At 46.0% G+C, this 20,450-nt stretch overlaps 1 protein-coding gene and 1 pseudogene across 1 annotated transcript; both read left to right on the forward strand.

Annotated features, from left to right (window-relative positions):
• The first annotated feature begins 5,509 nt into the window (after positions 1 to 5,509).
• LOC122686018 (olfactory receptor 13C7-like) lies at positions 5,510 to 6,469 on the forward strand. The gene has a single exon (XM_043891088.1). The coding sequence runs from the start codon at positions 5,510 to 5,512 to the stop codon at positions 6,467 to 6,469; it is 960 nt and encodes a 319-aa protein (XP_043747023.1).
• Positions 6,470 to 18,867: 12,398 nt separating this feature from the next.
• Positions 18,868 to 19,836, forward strand: LOC122685914 (annotated as a pseudogene).
• Positions 19,837 to 20,450: the final 614 nt, after the last annotated feature.

Here is a 20,450-nt window from a genome sequence, read left to right on the forward strand (position 1 = left end):
GCTACCACCCCTTCCCTTCTCTTCAGGAAAGTTCTGTCTCTCTGACCTTTAGAGCACCTGGTTCCAGCCCTGGGGTCATCTCAAAATGGTAGTGCTGCTTCTCCACCTTCATAGAGAACTGTGCTGTTACTCCTGACTCCTGACAGAATCTCCAAATGTCTTGAGTAGGGATCTGGTTACAGGCCTTGTGAATTTCATGGGGGTGTCATGTCCACATTTGTCCTCAGAATGCCACAATAAACAGAGATGTCTCCCCAGGGGATGCTGGGCTTGCTGGAGTTCAGACTACTCCTGCAGTCCACTTCTCTTTGGCAAACTCATTTACACACATACGCACAAACACACTTGCAGAAAAGAGATTTCTGACACACAGCACTCCCTCTTGTCCAATTAAAACCCAACATCCCCTTGGCTGGTCTGTCCAAGCCTTCCCTAGACAATGAGGAGTAATGAGGAGAAGCATTTTCAGCAATACCTTAAATCTCAATGCCCCAAGACCCCCACATGCTGAGTTAGTAAGAAGTTTAGCCCCAGACTACTCAGTGTGATGGCAGAGGCCAGCAACAGCACCGCCTGGGAACTTGTTGATAATGCAGATTCCTGGGCTTTTCCATGGGCCTGCTTAATCAGTCTCTGGGGATGGGTCCCAGCAACCTGCTTGTGCACCCACAAGTATGTGTGTGTGTGTGTACTTGTGTGTTTCCAATCTGTGTTTTAACAGGTCCCCTAGGCGATTCTGATGCACGCTACTGCCCGAGAGCCCTGGTCTATCTAGACTTCTAGGATTGGGGTCCCAGTTATCCGTTTAAGGTCTCCCAGAGGAAGGAGGGTGTTTCTATGCATGGTCAGAGCAGCTTCCTGTAGCTCCTTTGCTCCGGAGTCACTGCTCTTCCAGTCCTTGCTTGCCCCTCACTTGTGAATCTCGACCCTCGACTGTCTACACCCCTGCTGACCTCCTCTGGTCACTGGTCTCCATGGCCTTACTCTCTCTCCTACCAACAGGGAGTTCTTTTCTATCCTCAGAAATCCACTTCCTCGGAAAGTTCTCATAACAGAGCAGATGGGTCCCTAGTGGCCCAGAGGTCAAGGAAACTGTAGCTAGTATGACTGGCACTTCAGGGGTCCGCCAACAATCTCCCATGGCAATACAGCTAGACTTGTACCCGCAGACAGCAGAGCAGTGCCCACAACTCCAGGGTTCCAGCCGCTCTCCCTAAGTGATGGACAAGTTGATGAGTCTCGAGCTCAGACGTTCCCCCCATATCTTTCTGGAAGTTCCTCAAACATTCTATACTCCAAAATGAATTCATCTTCTCTTCGCAAACCATCAACTTGATCAATATTCTCTACCTTGGTGATGTCACCATCATCCACCCATCATCTGAGCTAGAAACATTGATTCTATCCTCTTTCCTGCCTGTTACATCCAACCAAAATCTAATACTGTATTTTGTATCTACCAAACATTTCTTGAATCTCCTCATCTTCACCCCCTAATCACTCCCCAGTCAGTATTCTTATCTTTGTTTGCCTGAAGTGTTTCTCTGTCTCTTTAGACCTTGATTGTCCTCCCGCCTGCCCTCAGTGTTCCCTCTACTTTGTGACTGGAAGGACCAGCCTAAGATGCAGATTTCATCATGTCAGACCCTTACTTAAAATCCCTAACTGCCTCCTCATCTGCTACAGGAGAAAGTCCTAGCTCCTCAGGATGTCCCAAAAGATCAGCATGGGTCCAGCCCTGCCTCCCTCCCCATCCAGCCCCTTTGTGCTCTAGAAACACTGCCCTAATGGTCACTCCTTACTCCAGGGGCTCCGTCTTGTTTCTGAGCTTTGATTTATGCAGCCCTTTCTGGCTGGAATGATTCCCCACTCCCCTTCATCTGGCAGACGGACATGCCTCCACTCCAGTGGTATGCTGATGAGTGTTTAACAACCACATCCCCAAGTCAGAAAAAGCCCTGATCTGGAACATTTGCTGATTTCTGTGGTGTAAACGCTCCTAGGAGGGCCCATTTCAAGCTACCAACAAAGTCACTGCATGGGAGTTGGGAGGAGATGTACACAGTTGGGAGCCAGTGCCAGCACACCGCGGACCTCGGGTTACCTCCTCCCGGAGGTCTGGCCCTCGCCTCCCTCTGGGCTATCACATAAGCGTGGGCATTCTCCCTGGTCTGTGCCTCCTTCCTTGTGTGGTAGCTCTCTTTTCACTTTCCTGTCTCTAGACCCTGGTTCTTGGCACATTTCTGCCTTCTGTGTAACAGTACACACTCAATAATCATTTGCTGGATAGAGAAAGATAACCATTTTCTGTATCCATCCCTGGGATTCCCATAAGGTCTGGGAGCACATGAGCACATGATAGGATGCTGAAAGGGCAATGACTGAGATGGATGCCAGGGGAGGATTCAGGAAGATCACGGTGGGATACTTCAAGGACCCTAATGCCACAAGTTGAAAATTAGGAAGAGACTGTGTCTTTCACTCAGACCCCTATAAACCACCGCATAAGCACAGACTTGCGGAGAAGGGAATGGCAACCCACTCCAGTATTCTTGCCTGGAGATTCCCATGAGTCATGTGGTCATTGACCAGCAGGCTGTTGGGTTCTGTTAATGGGATTATGATATTAAGAGAGAGGGAGAGAAGGAGGGAGGGAGAAAGGAAGCAGGCAGTAAACTTCCTCTGATGTCTTCAACATAATTGGATCTTGGGGATGTTATCCCAGAAGGATACAAAGTTTCTAAATGTGTCAACTCACTTTCCAAACTTTAAATGACTTCAGGGACAAAATGGTCCCAAGGAACAGACTGGAATTTAAATTATCTTCTAAGGGTGATGGCCAGTCCTTTGGAAATTGTACCCTGAGACACAGGGCAGACGACTGGCTGGACCCTTCACCTGTCACACATTCTGAACCCTCACCCTGATACTTCCCACCTGGTATTGCTCTTTCTGATATGTGGCCTCTTCCCAGCCCTTAGGAAGCAGACCCTTCTTGCTCACAGGTCTCTGATAAAGGTAAGCGCAGGATTTGATAACACCAAATGTCTCATCAGTGCAGCGGCATTTCTGTTCTCAGACTTGACTGTAATGGAATAGGGTTGAGAAGGCGAGGTAGGAAGCCCTTCATGGATAAGGTGTTATTCTCACACAGGCAAATAAACCCATCAAACTGCAAGAGTCTCTAAGGTCATCCGGCCTCACCCCACTTTGTGCAGAAAGGAAAGGGTTGCCTGGAACCCCACAGCTCATAATCTTTTTCTCACACAGTTGTCCCTTCTTGATTAAAACTGGGAGGCTTTTTCTTCTTTTGTAGTTAAGAATCCAACATCCAGCAATAATAATGAGCCACGAATCTGGATCTAGTGATGATGACATGGAGGGAATATTTTCTTCACAGAATCCAGGTTTGGGGAAAAGTCTGGAGGGCTGGCTGACATAGAGTGAAAACCCAGCCTGGTACTGATTTACTGTCTCAGCACAGATATCCAGGTGGCACTGTGTTCTGGGCAGGTGAGCCATGCTCAAGGTGGGGGCCATTCTCAGTACTGACCAGCCTGTGTAGTCAGTTTCTGGATGGTACATCTGCTCATGAGAAATACGACTGTTTTAAGGCCCCGGGAGAAAAAGAGAGATGGACTTTTGTTTATCTTCATGCCAAAGCCAAGCTATTTCTGGACCTTTGGAGGGCTGTCTGTGGAAGAGGGATTAATGTTGCAAAGAAGCAGATTTCGGCTCAGTATCAAAGGGGAACTACTTCAAAGCGAAATGAGTCTCGCCAGAAAGCACAGCGCCCCACATCATTCAGGGAGCCAAAGGCAGGCCAGAGGGCCACGAGGAACACAGCAAGGGGCTTTGCACATTGAAAAGGGCACAGATTGTGAAATACGTCCCAAGGCCTGGTGTCAATACCGTGAGAGGCACCGTTCTGGTCGAGGATGACATAATTACTTGTGTGTGTGACTATGTGCGTGACTGTTTGCTCTGTTAGGTTTTGAGCCCCTTGAGGCTGTAGGCTGTGCCCTTCTTTGCTGTGATCCCAGCACCTAACACAGTGCCCGCCACAGCACAGATGCTCAGTAAATACATCAGCCTGAACTGAATTACTGTGGTGCGGGCTTGGTCACAGCTACAGTGCTGAGCACCACCAGAGAAGTGTCTCAGAGCTCCCCAGGCAGGAGGGTTCCCTGCAGAGTCGAGGCAGGGGCTGGATGACTGAGAACACTTGAAGAGGTGGAGATCTGGGAATTCATGAATGTTTTAGATACAGAGCAAATAGAGGCAAATGCCCAACATCCTCAGTGTTACCTAGCTTTTTTTTTTTTTTTTTTTTTTACTGGTCCAGAATAAATCCCAGTTTGGGGAGCTCTTAGAAGTCTGAGGGGAGATTCAAACTTTCCAAAAAGAAGGGCTGACAGAGGAGGACTTGGAACGGTGGAAACAGTCTCAGAGAGAAGCCGGTGCCTCTGGTGAGGCAGATGGAGAACGAAGAAAAGAAGGGACAGTCCATCAGAAGGCCAAGCTCCTTCAGCTTGGCCACAGTGCACGAAAGGGTCCGTTGCGCCCCGGATGTCCCAAAGGATCAACAAGAGGTGAAGGCCTTGGCACTGTGTCTGGGTTAATTCTCTCAGTAGGCGACGCCAGGGCAGAGCAGCTGTGGTCCCTCACCTTCCACCAAGAAAGGAGGCTTGGTTTTCTGCTTTTTCCTGTCAGTTTTCAGCTATGTTGTCTTGTCTCCTGTGTGACTTACTCTTTTTCAATGTGTGCCAGGCATTGTATTTGCAGAATTATTTGTGGACCTGATTTAGAGGTACTGATGATGTTGCCTTCCTTCAAGGTATATTTGTGTTTGCTTCTGTTAGGTATTTGGGAGCATCAAAAATTGGGGACCACCTCAGTCCAATTTCAGAGCTCGAGAAAATTTGAAGCTGAGCTGCAGCACCTGTAAACACATGTTTCTTTCTGATTAACTCTTATTCCTATGGTGTTGCCCTTTGGTTTCTTTCCAAAGGGAGGAGGCTTAGTTAGGGGCCCTTCGCAGTGGGCCTTGCACTTCAGACCTGTTTCCACCTCCAGGAGGCTATGAGTAACGCTTCTTGGTCTCTCAGAGGCCACCTCCAGAAGGTGCAGATGCCCCAGCTGACACATAGCCTCAAAAGCCAGATTTACTTCTCTGAATTCCTTTCTTCCCCGTGAATCCTGACACTGTGATTCCTTGTCGTCTTATCTGTCTTGCCAAGTGCTGTACACAAAAGTTTTAAGTCATTTGCCCAATTTTTAAAATTTTTCATCTGCAGATGAGTTAGTCCAAATTAACTCTTCATTCTTACTGAGAACAGAAGTAAAATACTGATCTCTATCATAATTTTTCTAGAGCCCCTTAGACATGACCAGATTCTCAGAGCTCAATAGGGCAGAGATTTTTGCCCTTATGCCCAGGCACTTTTGGAGTCAGAGAGTGCTGAGGTTGACGGCAGAGAGTTCCTGCAGGTGACGGAGCAGAGGCACTATGGACAGGTCCAACGAGACCTCCCCCGTGGTAGGGTTCATCCTCCTGGGCCTCTCGGCCCACCCAAAGCTGGAGAAAACACTCTTTGTGCTCATCCTGCTCGTGTACCTGGTGATCCTGCTGGGCAACGGGGTCCTCATCCTGGTGACCATCCTTGACTCCCGCCTACACACGCCCATGTACTTCTTCCTGGGGAACCTCTCCTTCCTGGACATCTGCTACACAACATCCTCAGTGCCCCTCATCCTTGACAGCTTCCTGACCCCCAGGAAAACCATCTCTTTCTCAGCCTGTTTTGGTCAGATGTTCCTCTCCTTTGCCATGGGAGCTACGGAGTGTGTGCTTCTGGGCATGATGGCGTTTGATCGCTACGTGGCCATCTGCAACCCCCTGAGGTACCCTGTAGTCATGAACAAGGTTGCCTGTGGGCCCATGGCTGTTGGCTCCTGGGCAGCTGGTATCACCAACTCTGTAGTTCAGACATCCCAGGCTGTGAGGCTGCCCTTCTGTGGGGACAACGTCATACACCACTTCACCTGTGAGATCCTGGCTGTCCTGAAGCTGGCCTGTGCTGACATCTCCATCAATGTGGTCAGCATGGTTGTGGCCAATGTGATTTTCCTGGGCATCCCAGTTCTGTTCATCTTTTTCTCCTATGTGTTCATCATTGCTACCATCCTGAGGATCCCCTCAGGAGAGGGGAAGAAAAAGGCCTTCTCCACCTGCTCTGCCCACCTCACAGTGGTGTTCCTCTTCTACGGGACCATCCTCTTCATGTATGGGAAGCCCAAATCCAAGGACCCCCTGGGGGCAGACAAACAGGACTTTGCAGACAAGCTCACCTCCCTCTTCTATGGGGTGGTGACCCCCATGCTCAACCCCATCATCTACAGCCTCAGGAACAAGGACGTGAAGGCTGCTGTGGGGAACCTGGTGAGTCAGAAACACCTAACTGAGTGACCATCACAGATTCCCAGGCTGCCAGAGTGCAAGACCCCCAAATTCCTCATTGTCTTCATGGGGAAATGGTAACCCAGGGATGTCCTTAGGTTGTCAGTGGAAAGAGCCTTTTCATTTCTGGTGCTGCTGGTTACCTTCTTGGCTTCACCCAGAACCATATGGTATCACATCACAGCTGTATTTTGCTGCCTAAGTCTGAAATCCTCTGATACCAGAATTTGGTAAATATCCATTAAAAAGTTATAAATATAGTCAAAAGAGACAAACGGAAATTTTAGTGGTACTGAGACTTGCAAGTATTTTGTTTTTTCCTGTGTAGAACTGTTAACCAAAAGTGAGGTCTGGCTGCTTGCCACTCACAAGCCAATAAAGAGGCAAGTTGGGTAGAAAGGAAAGATTGCTTTATTTTGAAGTCTGGCAACTGGGGTAGGGGATGGCAGACTCCTGTCAAAGGTCAATTTCCACCCCCACTCCCCCAACTGACAATTAGTGGGCAAGAACTTTTACAGGTGGGGAAAGGAACTATATGCAAAAACAGCACTGTCAGCTCTTCACAGTTGTCTTGAGATTGATAATGGGGTGGTCTGATCAGCATCACCTTGATTGTTTTAAGTACAGTTAGTCTTCAGCTCCGGGGTCCATTTGTTCTTATTTCTTTAAGGCCAGTTCTTAGAGTTGTGCCAGCTTATGTCATGGCTACAGTCGGTCATTGAGTTAACTTCTTCCACCTGGTGGGGGTTTTAGTGTCTATAAAACAGCTCAAAGGATATGGCTCAGAATATTACCTGTAGCCCTTGAGGAGTAACTAAAGGCCCTTGACTTTTTTTTTAATGATGAAACTATCATTTTTTTTGTCCTGTTTGTTTTCCTTGTATCAGTTTTCTCTTGCTGTGTAGCAAATCACCACAATATAGCAGCTTAAATCCTTGCTCATTTATTAGTTCACAGTTCAGAAATCCAGCATGACATGACTTGGTTCTTTTCTCAGGGTGTCAAATGGCTAAAATCAAAGTGTCAGCTGCATTAAGTTTTCATCTGGAGCCTCTGAGGAAAAATCCACTTTCAAGTATATTTATGTTGCAGAATTCAATTTTGTGCAGCCACAGGATTGAATTCCCCATTTCCTTTTTGCATGGCCCCTCCATCTTCATGTCAGTAATGGTGCATCAAATTCTTTTAGTGCTTTGGATCTTTGGCTTTCCTTTCTGCTACTAGCCAGAGAAAAACTCTCTGCCTTTACAGGATTCATGGTTAGGTCAGGCCCACCTGGATAATCTCTATGTTAAGGCCAATTATGTCATCATTTTTACAGTCCTGGGGATTATGCAGAGTGTGTACACCAGGGGGGAAAAAATCTTGGGGACATCTTAGAATCCTGCCTTCCACAGTTGTAACCCCTGTTCTTCTGGGCTATGCACAGGGGACTTCCATAGTGTTGGAGAAGGTCTGGGGCAGAGAAGCAGAAAGATGGATGGTGTTTGAAGTGGGATACTGTTAGCTCAAGGTGAGTCTAACTTGAATAAACTCTCCACACAGCTGTGGCTGAAATCATAGTGGGACTGAAAGACTGGTAAGCGAGGTACTGTAGCGTTTGCTAATTGTGGATGGATCGATAGAGTCAAACTCATGTCACATCATAAAGATGCCATAGAGCTTCCTCTATCCACGTTTCTTCCAAAGGGATCTATTCCAGCTTCGACCCAGTGACACTTGCAGTTGTCCTGTAGCCATAGTTCACTGGACTGGAACAACTGTGACCCCAGATGAGGTAACCTATAGATTTGAGGGTAATACATCCGACTGAGGGCTTCCCAGGTGGTGCTGGTGGTAAAGAACCTGCCTGCCAATGCAGAAGGCATAAGAGAAGTGGGTTCAATCCCTGGGTTAGGAAGATCCCCTGGAGGAAGGCATGGCAATCCACTCCAATGTTCTTGCCTGGAGAATCCCATGGACAGAAGAACCTGGATAGCTGCAGTCCACAGGGTCACAAAGAGTCAGACATGACTGAAGTGACTTAGCATGCATGCACTCACGTATCCGACTGAAGCAAAAGGGTGAATTGGGCTAGGTAGTGTGATCTTTGAGGAACTTGAAATTGAGAAACAGGGAGACAAAATCAGTTTAATGAGACCCAAATCAGAAAGGACCCACCAAAGATTCCATGAGGTAGGGTTGATATTATGCTGGTGGGGTGGGAAGCAAAAGCTATGAGTCAGCAGTGAAGCCCATTAGAAAAAAGAAAAAGAGAAAAAAATATATAGAAAGCATCTGTCTCATTAGAAGAGGAGATTCAAAAGGTGAACCCATGAATTCTATTTCTGGGTTTCCTGGAGCTGCTTGCTATCAAGAACATTCTTGAACTTCCCTGGTGGCGCAATGGATAAGAATCTGCCTGCCAATGCAGGGGACATGGGTTTGATTCTTGGTCTGGGGAGATTCCACATGCCATGGAGCAACTAAACCTGTGCACCACAGCTACTGACTCCACGTTCTAGAGCCTCCAAGACGCAACTGTTGAGCCCGCAAGCCACATCTACTGAAGCCCACGTGACCTAGATCCTGTTTGCTGCAACAGGAGAAGCTACCACGATGAGAAGCCTCTGGACCATAATGAAGAGTAGCCCCTGCTCGTCTCTGCTAGAGAAAGCCTGTGAAAAGCAATGAAGTCTCAGTGCAGCCAAAAATAAATACATAAAAATTTTTAAAAAGAACATTCTCCATTTCTCAATCCTTTCACTTTTAACTGTTAAGAATCTTGTTCTTTGATTTATATAAGATTCCAAAATTGCCCCCAAAATTTCTTTACTTAGAACCACCACAACCGTAGAACTTTCCCTGAGATAGCCTGAGTGGATCTTGGTTTCTTATAACCAAAAGAGCAAAACTAGGTCAGGATGAGAGTTATTAAGAACCAACTGCTCATAACCAATCCTGGCCCCCAGTGGGGAGACTCGGGCTGATCTCTTTGGTTGCAGTTAATGCTGGTTCAGTGTTCCCTTGAGAATTAACTTAGAGGACCCTGAATATTATGAGGATGAGATTCTAAGTATTACAAGGAAGAGGAGAAGAGAATGGGAGGTCCGTTAATCATCCCCAAGTAAATTACTACAACAGCTACTTCTATCCCCCCCTCTCAAATTGGCAGGTGGCTGTTCAGGAAGGTAGACGTGAGAAAGTTGGCGTCTCTCAGACCACAGAGGCCATCATAGACCAGATTGATTCACATGCTCTTCTTTGTTCCAGTAGAGGAAGTCCTATCCCAGACTATACAACCAAAAGCACCAGGGCCTTTTAGTTCTGCCTCTAGCAAAATATACTTGCCTCATGAATGTGTTGCTATGATTTATGTCAGAGGTTGTTCTGCTTGTGTTTTCTTCTAAGACTTTATGGTTTCAGTATTGCATTTAGGTTTTTAATCCATTTTGAATTTATTTTTGTATATAGTGTGAGAATATGTTCTAAGTTCATTCTTTTATATGTAGCTGTCCAGTTTTCCCAGCACCACTGTTAAGGAGACTATCTTTTCTCCATTGTATATTCTTGCCTCCTTTGTCATAGATTGACCAAATGTACATGGGTTTATTTCTAGGCTCTCTAATCTGTTCCATTCATCTATGTGTCTGTTTTTGTTCCAGTACCATACTATTTTGATTACTGTAGCTTTGTAGTATAGTCTGAGTCAAGGAGTGTGATACTTCCAATTCTGTTCTTTCGCAAGATTGTTTTGGCTCTTCAGGGTCTTTTGTGCTTCAGTAAAAATTTTAAAATTATTTATTTTTGATCTGTGAAGAATGCCATGTGCATCTTTTTAAAGGATTGTTTTAAATCTGTAGATTCAATTCAAAACATTTCCTCTGGTATCAGGAACAAGACAAGGGTTCTCACTCTTGCCATTTTTATTCAACAAGGTATTGGAAAACCTAGTCATGGCAACCAGACAAGAAGAAGAAATAAAAGAAATCCAAATTGGAAGGGAAGAATACAGCTCTCCCTGTTTGCAGATGACATGATATTATACATAAAAAATCATAGAGACACTACCAAAAAACTACTAGAGCTTATCAATGAATCCAGTAAAGTTGCATGATACAAAATTACTATACAGAAATCTGTTGCATTTCTACACACTAACAATGAACTATCAGAAAGAAAAATTAAGGAAACAGTCCACTTATAATCACATCAAAAAGAATAAAATACCTAGGAATAGGCTTGCCTAAGGAGGTAAAAGACCTGTATTCAGAAAACTATAAGACATTGCTGAAAGACATTAAAGATGACATTAAACAGATGGGAAGATATACTGTGTTCCTTGATAGGAAGAATTGATTTTGTTAAAATAACCATACTACTGATATTATCCTGCTAAAATAAAATCTGTGTTGATCTTTTTTTTTTTTTTCCCTTTATGGGAGTAAACTCATGACAGATTGACATGGAAAAAATCTGAGGAAAAAAATACTACTACCCAAGGCAAATCTACAATTCAATAAATTGCCCTTAGAAAAAAAAAGTACATTTGTACATCCCTCGGCTAAGTAATCTGAGAGCATTTTAATCCAGCTCTGATTTGTCAAAGATTACAATAAGGCTACTATCATGAGCACACTGGTTTTAGCTCTCAGAATAAGATGTCTCTGCTGAGAGGCCGTTGTCGTCACCCTTTGTTCTCACCCAGCCAACGCCAACCTCCTTCCACGTACATAAACATTGTTATAAAAAGGCCAACTGTCATACTCCATCCTTCATTACGGATTTGTAATCAGTTTGTTTGCACCCACAATCGCAGATATATCTTTTCTTTGGCTCTACTCCATAGTGATGAAAGTGATTCCTGTACCTGGGTTCCACATTCAATGAAGAATCTGCTCAGTTCACATCACAGTCATGGGTTCATCCATATTTTCCTTTGGTCTTTCCCATCCAGTAAGTCCTCCTCTTGTATGACTTTATCTAAATTTATCACTTATATCATGGATTTTTAGAAGTATGTGCTGGAAAAAGCATTCAAGTTCCTTATGCTATTCTTGAGTTAACTGAAATACTTGGTTCTAGTGTCATTGGAGATCAGTCGTTGCCCAGTACAACCAGTATTTTCCAATATCTCTTGGTACTGTTTTTGCTGCACGCTATAAGTTTTGGCATATTGTGTTTTATTTTTGTTTGTCTTGAGATATTTTCTAATTTCCTTTTTTTATTTCTTTTTTGACCCAATGGTTGCTTACAAGTGTGTTAATTTCCACACATTTGAATTTTGGAATTTTACTTCTGCTGTTGATTTTAGTTTCATTTGATTGTGATCAGAAAAGATACTTGGCATAATTTCATTGTTAAGTGTGTTAAGACTTGTTTTGTGACCTAAGATATGATCTATCCTGGAGAAAGTTCCAGTTACACCTGAAAAAAGACATATATTTTGCTCCTTTTGGGTAGAAGTGCTGTACTGATAAAAGATATCGAGACTGAGAAGTCCCATGGTCTGCCACCTGCATGCTAGAGCACCAGAAAAACCAAGGTATGATTCAATGAGAATCTGAAGACCCAAGAATCAGGAGCTCCAATGTCTTGAGGGGAAAAGATGACATTCCAGCTCAAGAAGAGCCATAAATAACTTTTCACTCACTTTTCTCAATACAGAGGGTGAATGCCCTGAAGACTGAGCCAGTGTGTTACTCCTCTACATGTGGCTGCCTCCCACTCCACCTTGAATAACAATGTCCAAAGTGATGGTCTCTCATGAAGCCTCGGGGCTCTGCATCCATGCCTGGCCTGTGTTGTACGGCTGTCAGTGACGCAGATGAGGAACTGAGGATGCACAGAGGACAGGAAGCTGAAGGATCCGGAAAGAACACAGCATGATGCTTCATGGAGCCTAGCCACTCTGGGGACGAGTAGTCACCCTAAAACCAAACTCTAACTCTCCTTCCAAAACTGCTGCAAGTCCAGGCTGAGGGTGATGGAATTGCCTCAGCCACTGAGGGAAAAGGACCTGGGGGCTGAGTGAGCTGCAGGATGATCTGCCATCAGGCTCCAGGCTAAGGCTGATGTCTTTATAGGAATATGTTGACCAAAGAAAGGAGAAGAGGACATGAAAAGGAGGGAGGGAGGCAGCAAGCAAAAAGCCTTCTCCAGGGCCTTCAGTATAACTGGATCTTTGGGGTTTTATCCCAGAAGAATACAAAGTTTCTAAACTGAGTACAACGCACTTTCCCAAACTGTAAATGACTTTTGGGACTGAAAGTGAAGTGAAGTGGCTCAGTCGTGTCCAACTCTTTGAGACCCCATGGACAGCAGCCTGCACCAGGCTCCTGCGTCCATGGGATTTTCCAGGCAAGACTACTGGAGTGGGTTGTCATTTCCTTCTCCAGGGGATCTTCCCAACCCAGGGATCAAACCCAGGTCTTTACAGACAGTAAAGCGTCTGCCTCCAATGCGGGAGACCCAGGTTCAATCCCTGGGTCGGGAAGATCCCCTGGAGAAGGAAATGGCAACCCACTCCAGTAGTCTTGCCTGGAAAATCCCATGGATGCAGGAGCCTGGTGCAGGCTACTGTCCATGGGGTCTCAAAGAATCGGACACGACTGAGCCACTTTACTTTCACTTTCTTCCAGCAACTGCTCCCTGACAAATAAGCCTGGACACAGTGAAATAATGTTATCTGGATTCTGTAGTCATCCCCCTGGGGCACACATTTGCATTTGAAATGAGTCCTTTAATTCTCAGATCCAAAAGAGAGGAGGTGGTGGTGGAGTGGTTGGGAGTTTAAAGTCCTCAGAAACCTTGTCCTGGGATAAACTAGAAAGTTCAGTTCAGTGGCTCAGTCATGTCAGACTCTTTGCCGCCCCATGGACTGCAGCACCCCAGGCTTCCTTGTCCTTCACCAACTCCCAGAGCTCGCTCAAATTCATGTCCGTTGAGTCGGTAATGCCATCCAACCATTTCATCCTCTGTTGTCCCCTTCTCCTCCTGCCTTCGGGACTAAACTGGTCCCCAAAAGGAAACTGAGACTCAATTTCCTTTCTATAGGCAATGGCCAGTTCTTTGGAGATTGTTCCTGGAGCACCAAGGCAGGAGGAGTAGGGAGGCCTGGACCTTCACCAACTGCAGGGCCTGACACATCCCCACTCTTCCTGCACTGGGTGCCTTAGATCCAGTGTGACTATTTCTGACAACTGGCCTGTCCCCAGCCCTTAGGAGAGAGATCACTCTTTCACTCCACGTTTCTGATAAAAGTAAGTGAAGGTTTTGATAAAAGGACTCTGAGATTCTCATTAGCACAAGCTCATTTCTAAGAACAGATTTGTTTTTAAAAAAGCTTTAGGGATTGTTTTTTCTCCTTGTACCTTTAAAAAATATTTTATGTATAATTTTTTTTCTGTGCTGGGTCTTCGTTGCTGCGTGGGCTTTTCTCTAGTTGCAGCAAGTAGGGGCTACTCTCTAGGCGCAGTGCACAGACTTCTCGTTGTTGTGGCCTCTTTTGTTGCGGAACATGGGCTCTAGGGAAAGCGGGCTTAAGTAACTGCAGCGTGTAGTAGGCTCGGCAGTTGTGGCTCCCAAGCCCTAGATCACAGGCTCGATAGTTGTGGAGCATGAGATTAGTTGCTTCGTGGCATGTGGGATCTTCCCAGATCAACCTGTGTGTCCTGCATTGGCAGGCGGATTCTTTATCACTGAGCTACTAGGGAAGCCCTAAGAATAGGTTTGATTGTTCAGTAGAATAGGTCTCAAAATGGGGGGGAAAGATGATTTCAGTAGTATGGCAAGTGCTGGATCCTGCACAATCCATCCTGGTGGGACATAATATCCAGAAAGATATCTCACAATTATACAGGAACTGTGGACAATTCCTCTAAAACTATTTGACATTTTTTTTTTGGGTGCTATAAGAGTAACAGGGTTGATTCTCTATCATCTTATTGCCAAAACCAACTTATTTCTAAATATTTGGAGGGCATGGGGAAAGAACCAACTTTGTTTGAAGGCTGCAAAAGGTAGAGCAGGATGGAATTTGTAGGGAGGCAGAATTGTCTGTCTATGGGAACTACTTTAAAATGAAATAAGCTTCAGCAAGCGGAGAGCCTGCTTCACTCAAGTATTCCAGCTGAGGCCAGAGTGCCATAATCAAGGGAGTAGTGGACCTGCATTCTTTGAGAGCGGGATGGGGAGGTTGGTCTAGTCAGACCCTTAGGACCCTGCCACACCTGGGTCTACAGTTGTCTGTCAGAATAATGAAAGCCAGAATTGAAGGATGGCCAGTATGGTATCTTTTAGGAAGCCCTGAATAAGCAGGTAGCTTCCACCCCATAGCTGTTTCTACGACTATTTTTGTGCATCTATTTAAAAGACGTTTACCTCTTGGAAGAAAAGTTATGACCAACCTAGACAGCATATTAAAAAGCAGAGACATTACTTTGCCAACAAAGATCCATCTAGTCAAAGCTATGGTTTTACCAGTAGTTGTGTATGGATTTGAGAGTTGAACTATAAAGAAAGCTGAGCGCCGAAGAATTGATGCTTTTGAATTGTGGTGTTGGAGAAGACTCCTGTAAGTCCCTTGGACTGCAAGGAGATCCAACCAGTCCATCCTGAAGGAAATCAGTCCTGGATATTCATTGGAAGGACTGATGTTGAAGCTGAAACTTCAATACTCTGGCCACCTGATGCAAAGAGCTGACTCATTTGAAAAGACCCTGATGCTGGGAAAGATTGAAGGCAGGAGAAGAAAGGGACAACAGAGGATGAGATGGTTGGATGGCATCACCGACTCAATGGACATGAATTTGAGTAAACTCTGGGAGTTGGTGATGGGCAGGGAGGCCTGGCGTGCTGCAGTCCATGGGGTCACAAAGAGTCAGACACGACTGAGCAACTGAACTGAACTGGAAGAAAGTATTTTGGAAAAATCTTTCCAAACATGAATTACTTCCAAATCAAATTCGTCGGGCTTAAGTGATGCCAAAGGGAAACATTCCTCAGTTTTATTCTTATGACAGGAAGGAGGAGGTTGGAACCGTGATTCCACTCATGAATAAGCCATGTCTTCCTTCCTCCAGTGGAAGAGGAGCTGTTCAAGGGGATTCATAACATCTAACCCCTGGGTCAGAGAGGGACTCTGACCTCGGAGGTACGGGACCCTGACAGAGTTCCTACAGACCCCACCTGTGTGGGGAAGAGGTCAGGGGAGACAGGCAGTCAGTCATTTATGTCATTTAAGTCATTCTGACCTTTGCATTTAGGGGCAGAGGGTATAATATGACTGGTAATAGGGCCTCAGAAAAGCCCAAGGAAGGTGAAGATGGCTTGCCTTCAAAACCTGTCACTAGATATTGCTTATTCCAGGAAAGTCTTTTGATCAAGCACATGTCTAGGAAGAAATCACAGAAGTCTCTAAAGACTTTGATTTGCTTGTTTGTTGGTGTCTGTTTGTTTTTAAAAAGTCCTAACGGCAGAATGGAATACCTGGGATACAAAGTTAGGATAGTGTTCTCAACTTTGGCTGAACATTGAAGCCATCTGGGGAGCTTTAACAAGACCTGATGCCTGGATTCTACCATAGACATTTGGATTTGCCTGGCGCAGGGTGTGACCCAGGAAAAGAGGAGAATTAAGAGAATCATCTTTATCTTTAGATCTCTGATGAGCTATTATGGGGCAGAAAGGGGTGACATGCTATATGTGTCCCCAGAGAGCAGAACTAGAACTAGGAAGATATTAAGAGATTTGACCCAAGAGACAAACTTTTCAGATGATACAAGATTTATAAAGCTAGAATGGGCTTCCTAAAAAGGTAATAAGATCTTCATTGGTGGACAGGAATATTGCTTAATAATCCTGTTGGATTATTGGATGTAGCTTGGAAGTACAAAGAAAAATTCAGTGAGACTAGATGTTTGGAATTCCCTTTTCTAAGATTGAGGTCTTCGGAGTCAGGGAAGAGGCATTAGCCTGACTTCAGTGGCAATGGAATGAGAAATCAATCAGGAAACCGGGGCTCTCCAGAGGCTGAGATGGTGGCTGTTAAATGCTGCCTGGTTTCCCAGAACATCAGTTCAAACTGGCCAGGATGGCACTGCAGCCAGGGGGATGATTAACACCTTAGAATGCAACCATACTTCACAACAAAGCTGCCCAAGTCCAGCCTCACCCTCCGTACCCTCCCCAGGTGGCCTTCCTGTCCAGCCTGCCCTTTCAAAGTGACCCATCTGTACCCTCTCCCTGGAACTGCTGTCTCTTTTGGAGCCAGGGCATCATTTCTGAAAGGCTGTGGGGTTTCAGAGTCATGTGTGAGTGAGTCATGTTGGCTGATGAATGGAGAGAGGAAGACAGGATAGTGTGAAGGGACAGATGAGAGGATGGCCTGGGGCCTGGTTGTCTATTACAGGAGGAAAGGGGAAGATCAAAAGATGTTTCTATGAGGACACCATGAAGCAAAGAAAGCCTGCCAATAGCTGTGGCTTCAGGGCTCATCATTTCACCAGCCCTGGACACCAAGGGAGAAAAGCATGAAGTGAACCTGGTGTCACTTTTCTGACAAAGATTTTTATTTATTTATTTATTTTTAACTGGAGAATAATTGCTTTACAATGTAGTGTTGGTTTCTGCCATACATCAACATGAATCAGCCATAGGTATACATATGTCCCCTTCCTCTTGAAACTCCCTTCCAACTCCCACCTGCCACCCATCCTACCCCTCTAGGTTGTCACAGAGCACCAGATTGAGCTCCCTGCATCATACTGAGATTCCCACTGGCTGTCTATTTAACATGTGGTAATGTACACGTGGAAACAAACTGTGGAAAGCTCTTAAAGGGGTGGAGATACAGACCATCTTACCTGTCTCCTGAGAAACCTGTATGTGGGTCGAGAAGCCACAGTTAGAACCCTGTATGGAACAACTGATTGGTTTGGGTATGACAGGGCTGTCTGTTGTCACCCTGTTTATTTAAACTATATGCTGAGCATATCATGAGAAATGTCAGCCTGGATGAGTTAAAAGCTGGAATCAAGATAGGTGGGAGAAACATCAACAACCTCAGATATACGGATGATACCACCTTAATGGCAGAAAGCAAAGAGGAACTAAAGAACCTCTTGATGAGAGTGAATGAGGAGAGTGAAAAAGCCAGCTTAAAACTAAACATTAAAAAAAAAACTAAGATCATGGCATCCAGCCCCATTACTTCATAGCAAATAGAAGGGGAAAAGGTGGAAGTAGTGACAGATTTCCTCTTCTTGGGCTCTACTGCTAAGTCACTTCAGTCGTGTCCGACTCTGTGCGACCCCATCCCTGGGATTCTCCAGGCAAGAACACTGGAGTGGGTTGCCATTTCCTTCTCCAATGCATAAAAGTGAAAAGTGAAAGTGAAGTTGCTCAGTCATGTCTGACTCTTCACGGCCCCATGGACTGCAGCCTACCAGGCTCCTCCGTCCATGGGATTTTCCAGGCAAGAGTACTGGAGTGGGGTGCTATTGCCTTCTCCGTCTTGCACTCTAAAATCACTTCAAATGATGACTGCAGCCATGAAGTCAGAAGACGATTGCTTCTTGGCAGGAAAGCTATGGCAAACCTAGACAGTGTGTTGAAAAGCAAAGACATTACTCTGCCAACAAAGGTCCATATACTCAAGGCTATGGTCTTCCCAGTGGTCACGTATGGTTGTGAGAGTTGGTAGAGCACCAAAGAATTGATGCCCCTTTGAACTGTGGTGCTGGAGAAGACTCTTGAGAGTCCCTTGGACAGCAAGGAAATCAAGCCAGTCAGTCTTTAGGGAAATCAATCCTGAATACTCATTGGAAGGACTAATGCTGAAACTGAACTTCCAGTATTTTGGTCTCCTAATGCTAACAGATGACTCATTGCAAAAGTCCCTGATTCTGGGAATGATGGAGGGCAGAAGGAGAAGAAGGTATCAGAGCATGAGATGGCTGGATGGCATCACCAGTGCAATGAACATGAACTTGGGCAAACTTCAGGAGATGGTGAGGGATAGGGAGGCCTAGCATGCTGCGGTCCATGGGGTCGCAAAGAGTCAGACTCGACTGGGCGACTGAACAACAACAATGTGTGTTTCAAAGCCACTCTCTCTGACCAAGATTTAACAAGAGAAGTCCACCATCTAGGATATTTCAGTAGAAATGAGTATGTCTGGTCAGGTAAATTAAATCACCACAGGGGCATCTCAGGTGTCTCTTGCACATAGGGTGGTGTAAGATGACAAACTAGATTCTTTTCTAGTCCCCAGAATCTTACCGAGAACCACAGAGAAACCATCATTGTTAAAGTTGTTTTCCTCTTGCTCAGCAGAGAGGGCATTCCTCACCAGCAAGCCAGCACTTCAGTCAGAGAGTGCTGAGGTTGAGCTTCTGAGTTCCTGCAGGTGACGGAGCAGAGGCACTATGGACAGGTCCAATGAGACCTCCCCCGTGGTGGGGTTCATCCTCCTGGGCCTCTAGGCCCACCAAAAGCTGGAGAAAACACTCTTTGTGCTCATCTTGCTCACGTACCTGGTGATCCTGCTGGGCAACGGGCTCCTCATCCTGGTGACCATCCTTGACTCCTGCCTACACACGCCCATGTACTTCTTCCTGGGGAACCTCTCCTTCCTAGACATCTGGTACACAAGCTCCTCAGTGCCCCTCATCCTTGACAGCTTCCTGACTCCCAGGAAAACCATCCCCTTCTCAACTTGTGCTGTGCAGATGTTCCTTTCCTTCACCATGGCAGGAACAGTGTAAGTGCTCCTGAGCATGATGGCGCTTTACCGCTATGTAGCCATCTGCCCCTCCCTAAGGTACTCCGTCGTCTTGAGTAAGCCTGCCTACGTGCCCATGGCTGTTGGCTCCTGGGCAGCTGGTATCACCAACTCTGTAGTTCAGACAACCCAGGCTGTGAGGCTGCCCTTCTGCGGGGACGACGTCATCAACCACTTCCCCTGTGAGATCCTGGCTGTGCTGAAGTTGGCCTGTGCTGACATCTCCGTCAACGTGATCAGCATGGGGATAACAACTGTTATTTTCATGAGCATCTCAGTTCTGTTCATCTTTTTCTGCCATGTGTTCATCACTGCTACTGTCCTGAGGACCCCTTCAGCAGTAGGGAAGAAAAAGGTCTTCTCCACCTGCTCTGCCCACCTCACAGTTGTGGTCATCTTCTACGGGACCATCCTCTTCATGTATGGGAAGCCCAAATCCAAGGACCCCCTGGGGGCAGACAAACAGGACTTTGCAGACAAGCTCACCCCCCTCTTCTATGGGGTGGTGACCCCCATGCTCAACCCCACCATCTGCAGCCTGAGGAACAAGGAGGTGAACGCTACTGTGAGGAACCTGGTGAGTCAGAAACACCTAACTGAGCGACTGTCATAGAATTTCAGCCTCCAGAGCACACGGTCTCCAAACTCCCCATTGTCCTGGTCGAGAAGTGAGAACCCAGCAAACAGAAGGGAGTCTCCCAAGGTTCACATTGTGGACCACGTGACTAAAACTAAAAAGTAGACTGACCATCATGCGTTTGTTTCATAGGCAATGGAAACTTCTATCTAAGAACCTAGAAGAAAAGAGCTTCAAATTTCTAGAAGTGCTGGCTAGAAATTGTTGACTTCGTGCATAACCACGGTGACATCACAGCAGAGCTGCTTTACGCCAATGAACCTGGGTGTCCAGTGGTGTCTCTGGATACCTGTGCCTGCTGCAAACCTGCCCTCTGGTGGGCATTTCTGCAAGCTCCTGAGGTCAGTGCTTGTGAAGCCTGGAAAGGTTCCTGAGTCACCTGGGGAGGTTGTGAAAATACCGATTCAGATTCACTGAGTCGCAAGTGAGGCTGGAGATTCTGGATCTCTGCCAAGTTCCTAGGTGCTGCTACACCTCTGAGTAGTAGGTCCTGCAAGACTTGGGACGAGGGACAAGGGACAGAGCAGAGAGGCAAGGAAGCAACTCCTGCAAGGTACCAAGTCCTCCAGCATCAGCAACCCAGGCTGTTC

Source organism: Cervus elaphus, chromosome 29 (assembly GCF_910594005.1).
Source record: "Cervus elaphus chromosome 29, mCerEla1.1, whole genome shotgun sequence".
Taxonomy (NCBI): domain Eukaryota; kingdom Metazoa; phylum Chordata; class Mammalia; order Artiodactyla; family Cervidae; genus Cervus; species Cervus elaphus.

Coding starts and splice junctions, on each gene's coding strand:
- LOC122686018 (XM_043891088.1), top strand. CDS start 5,510: ATGGACAGGTCCAACGAGACCTCCCCCGTGGTAGGGTTCATCCTCCTG.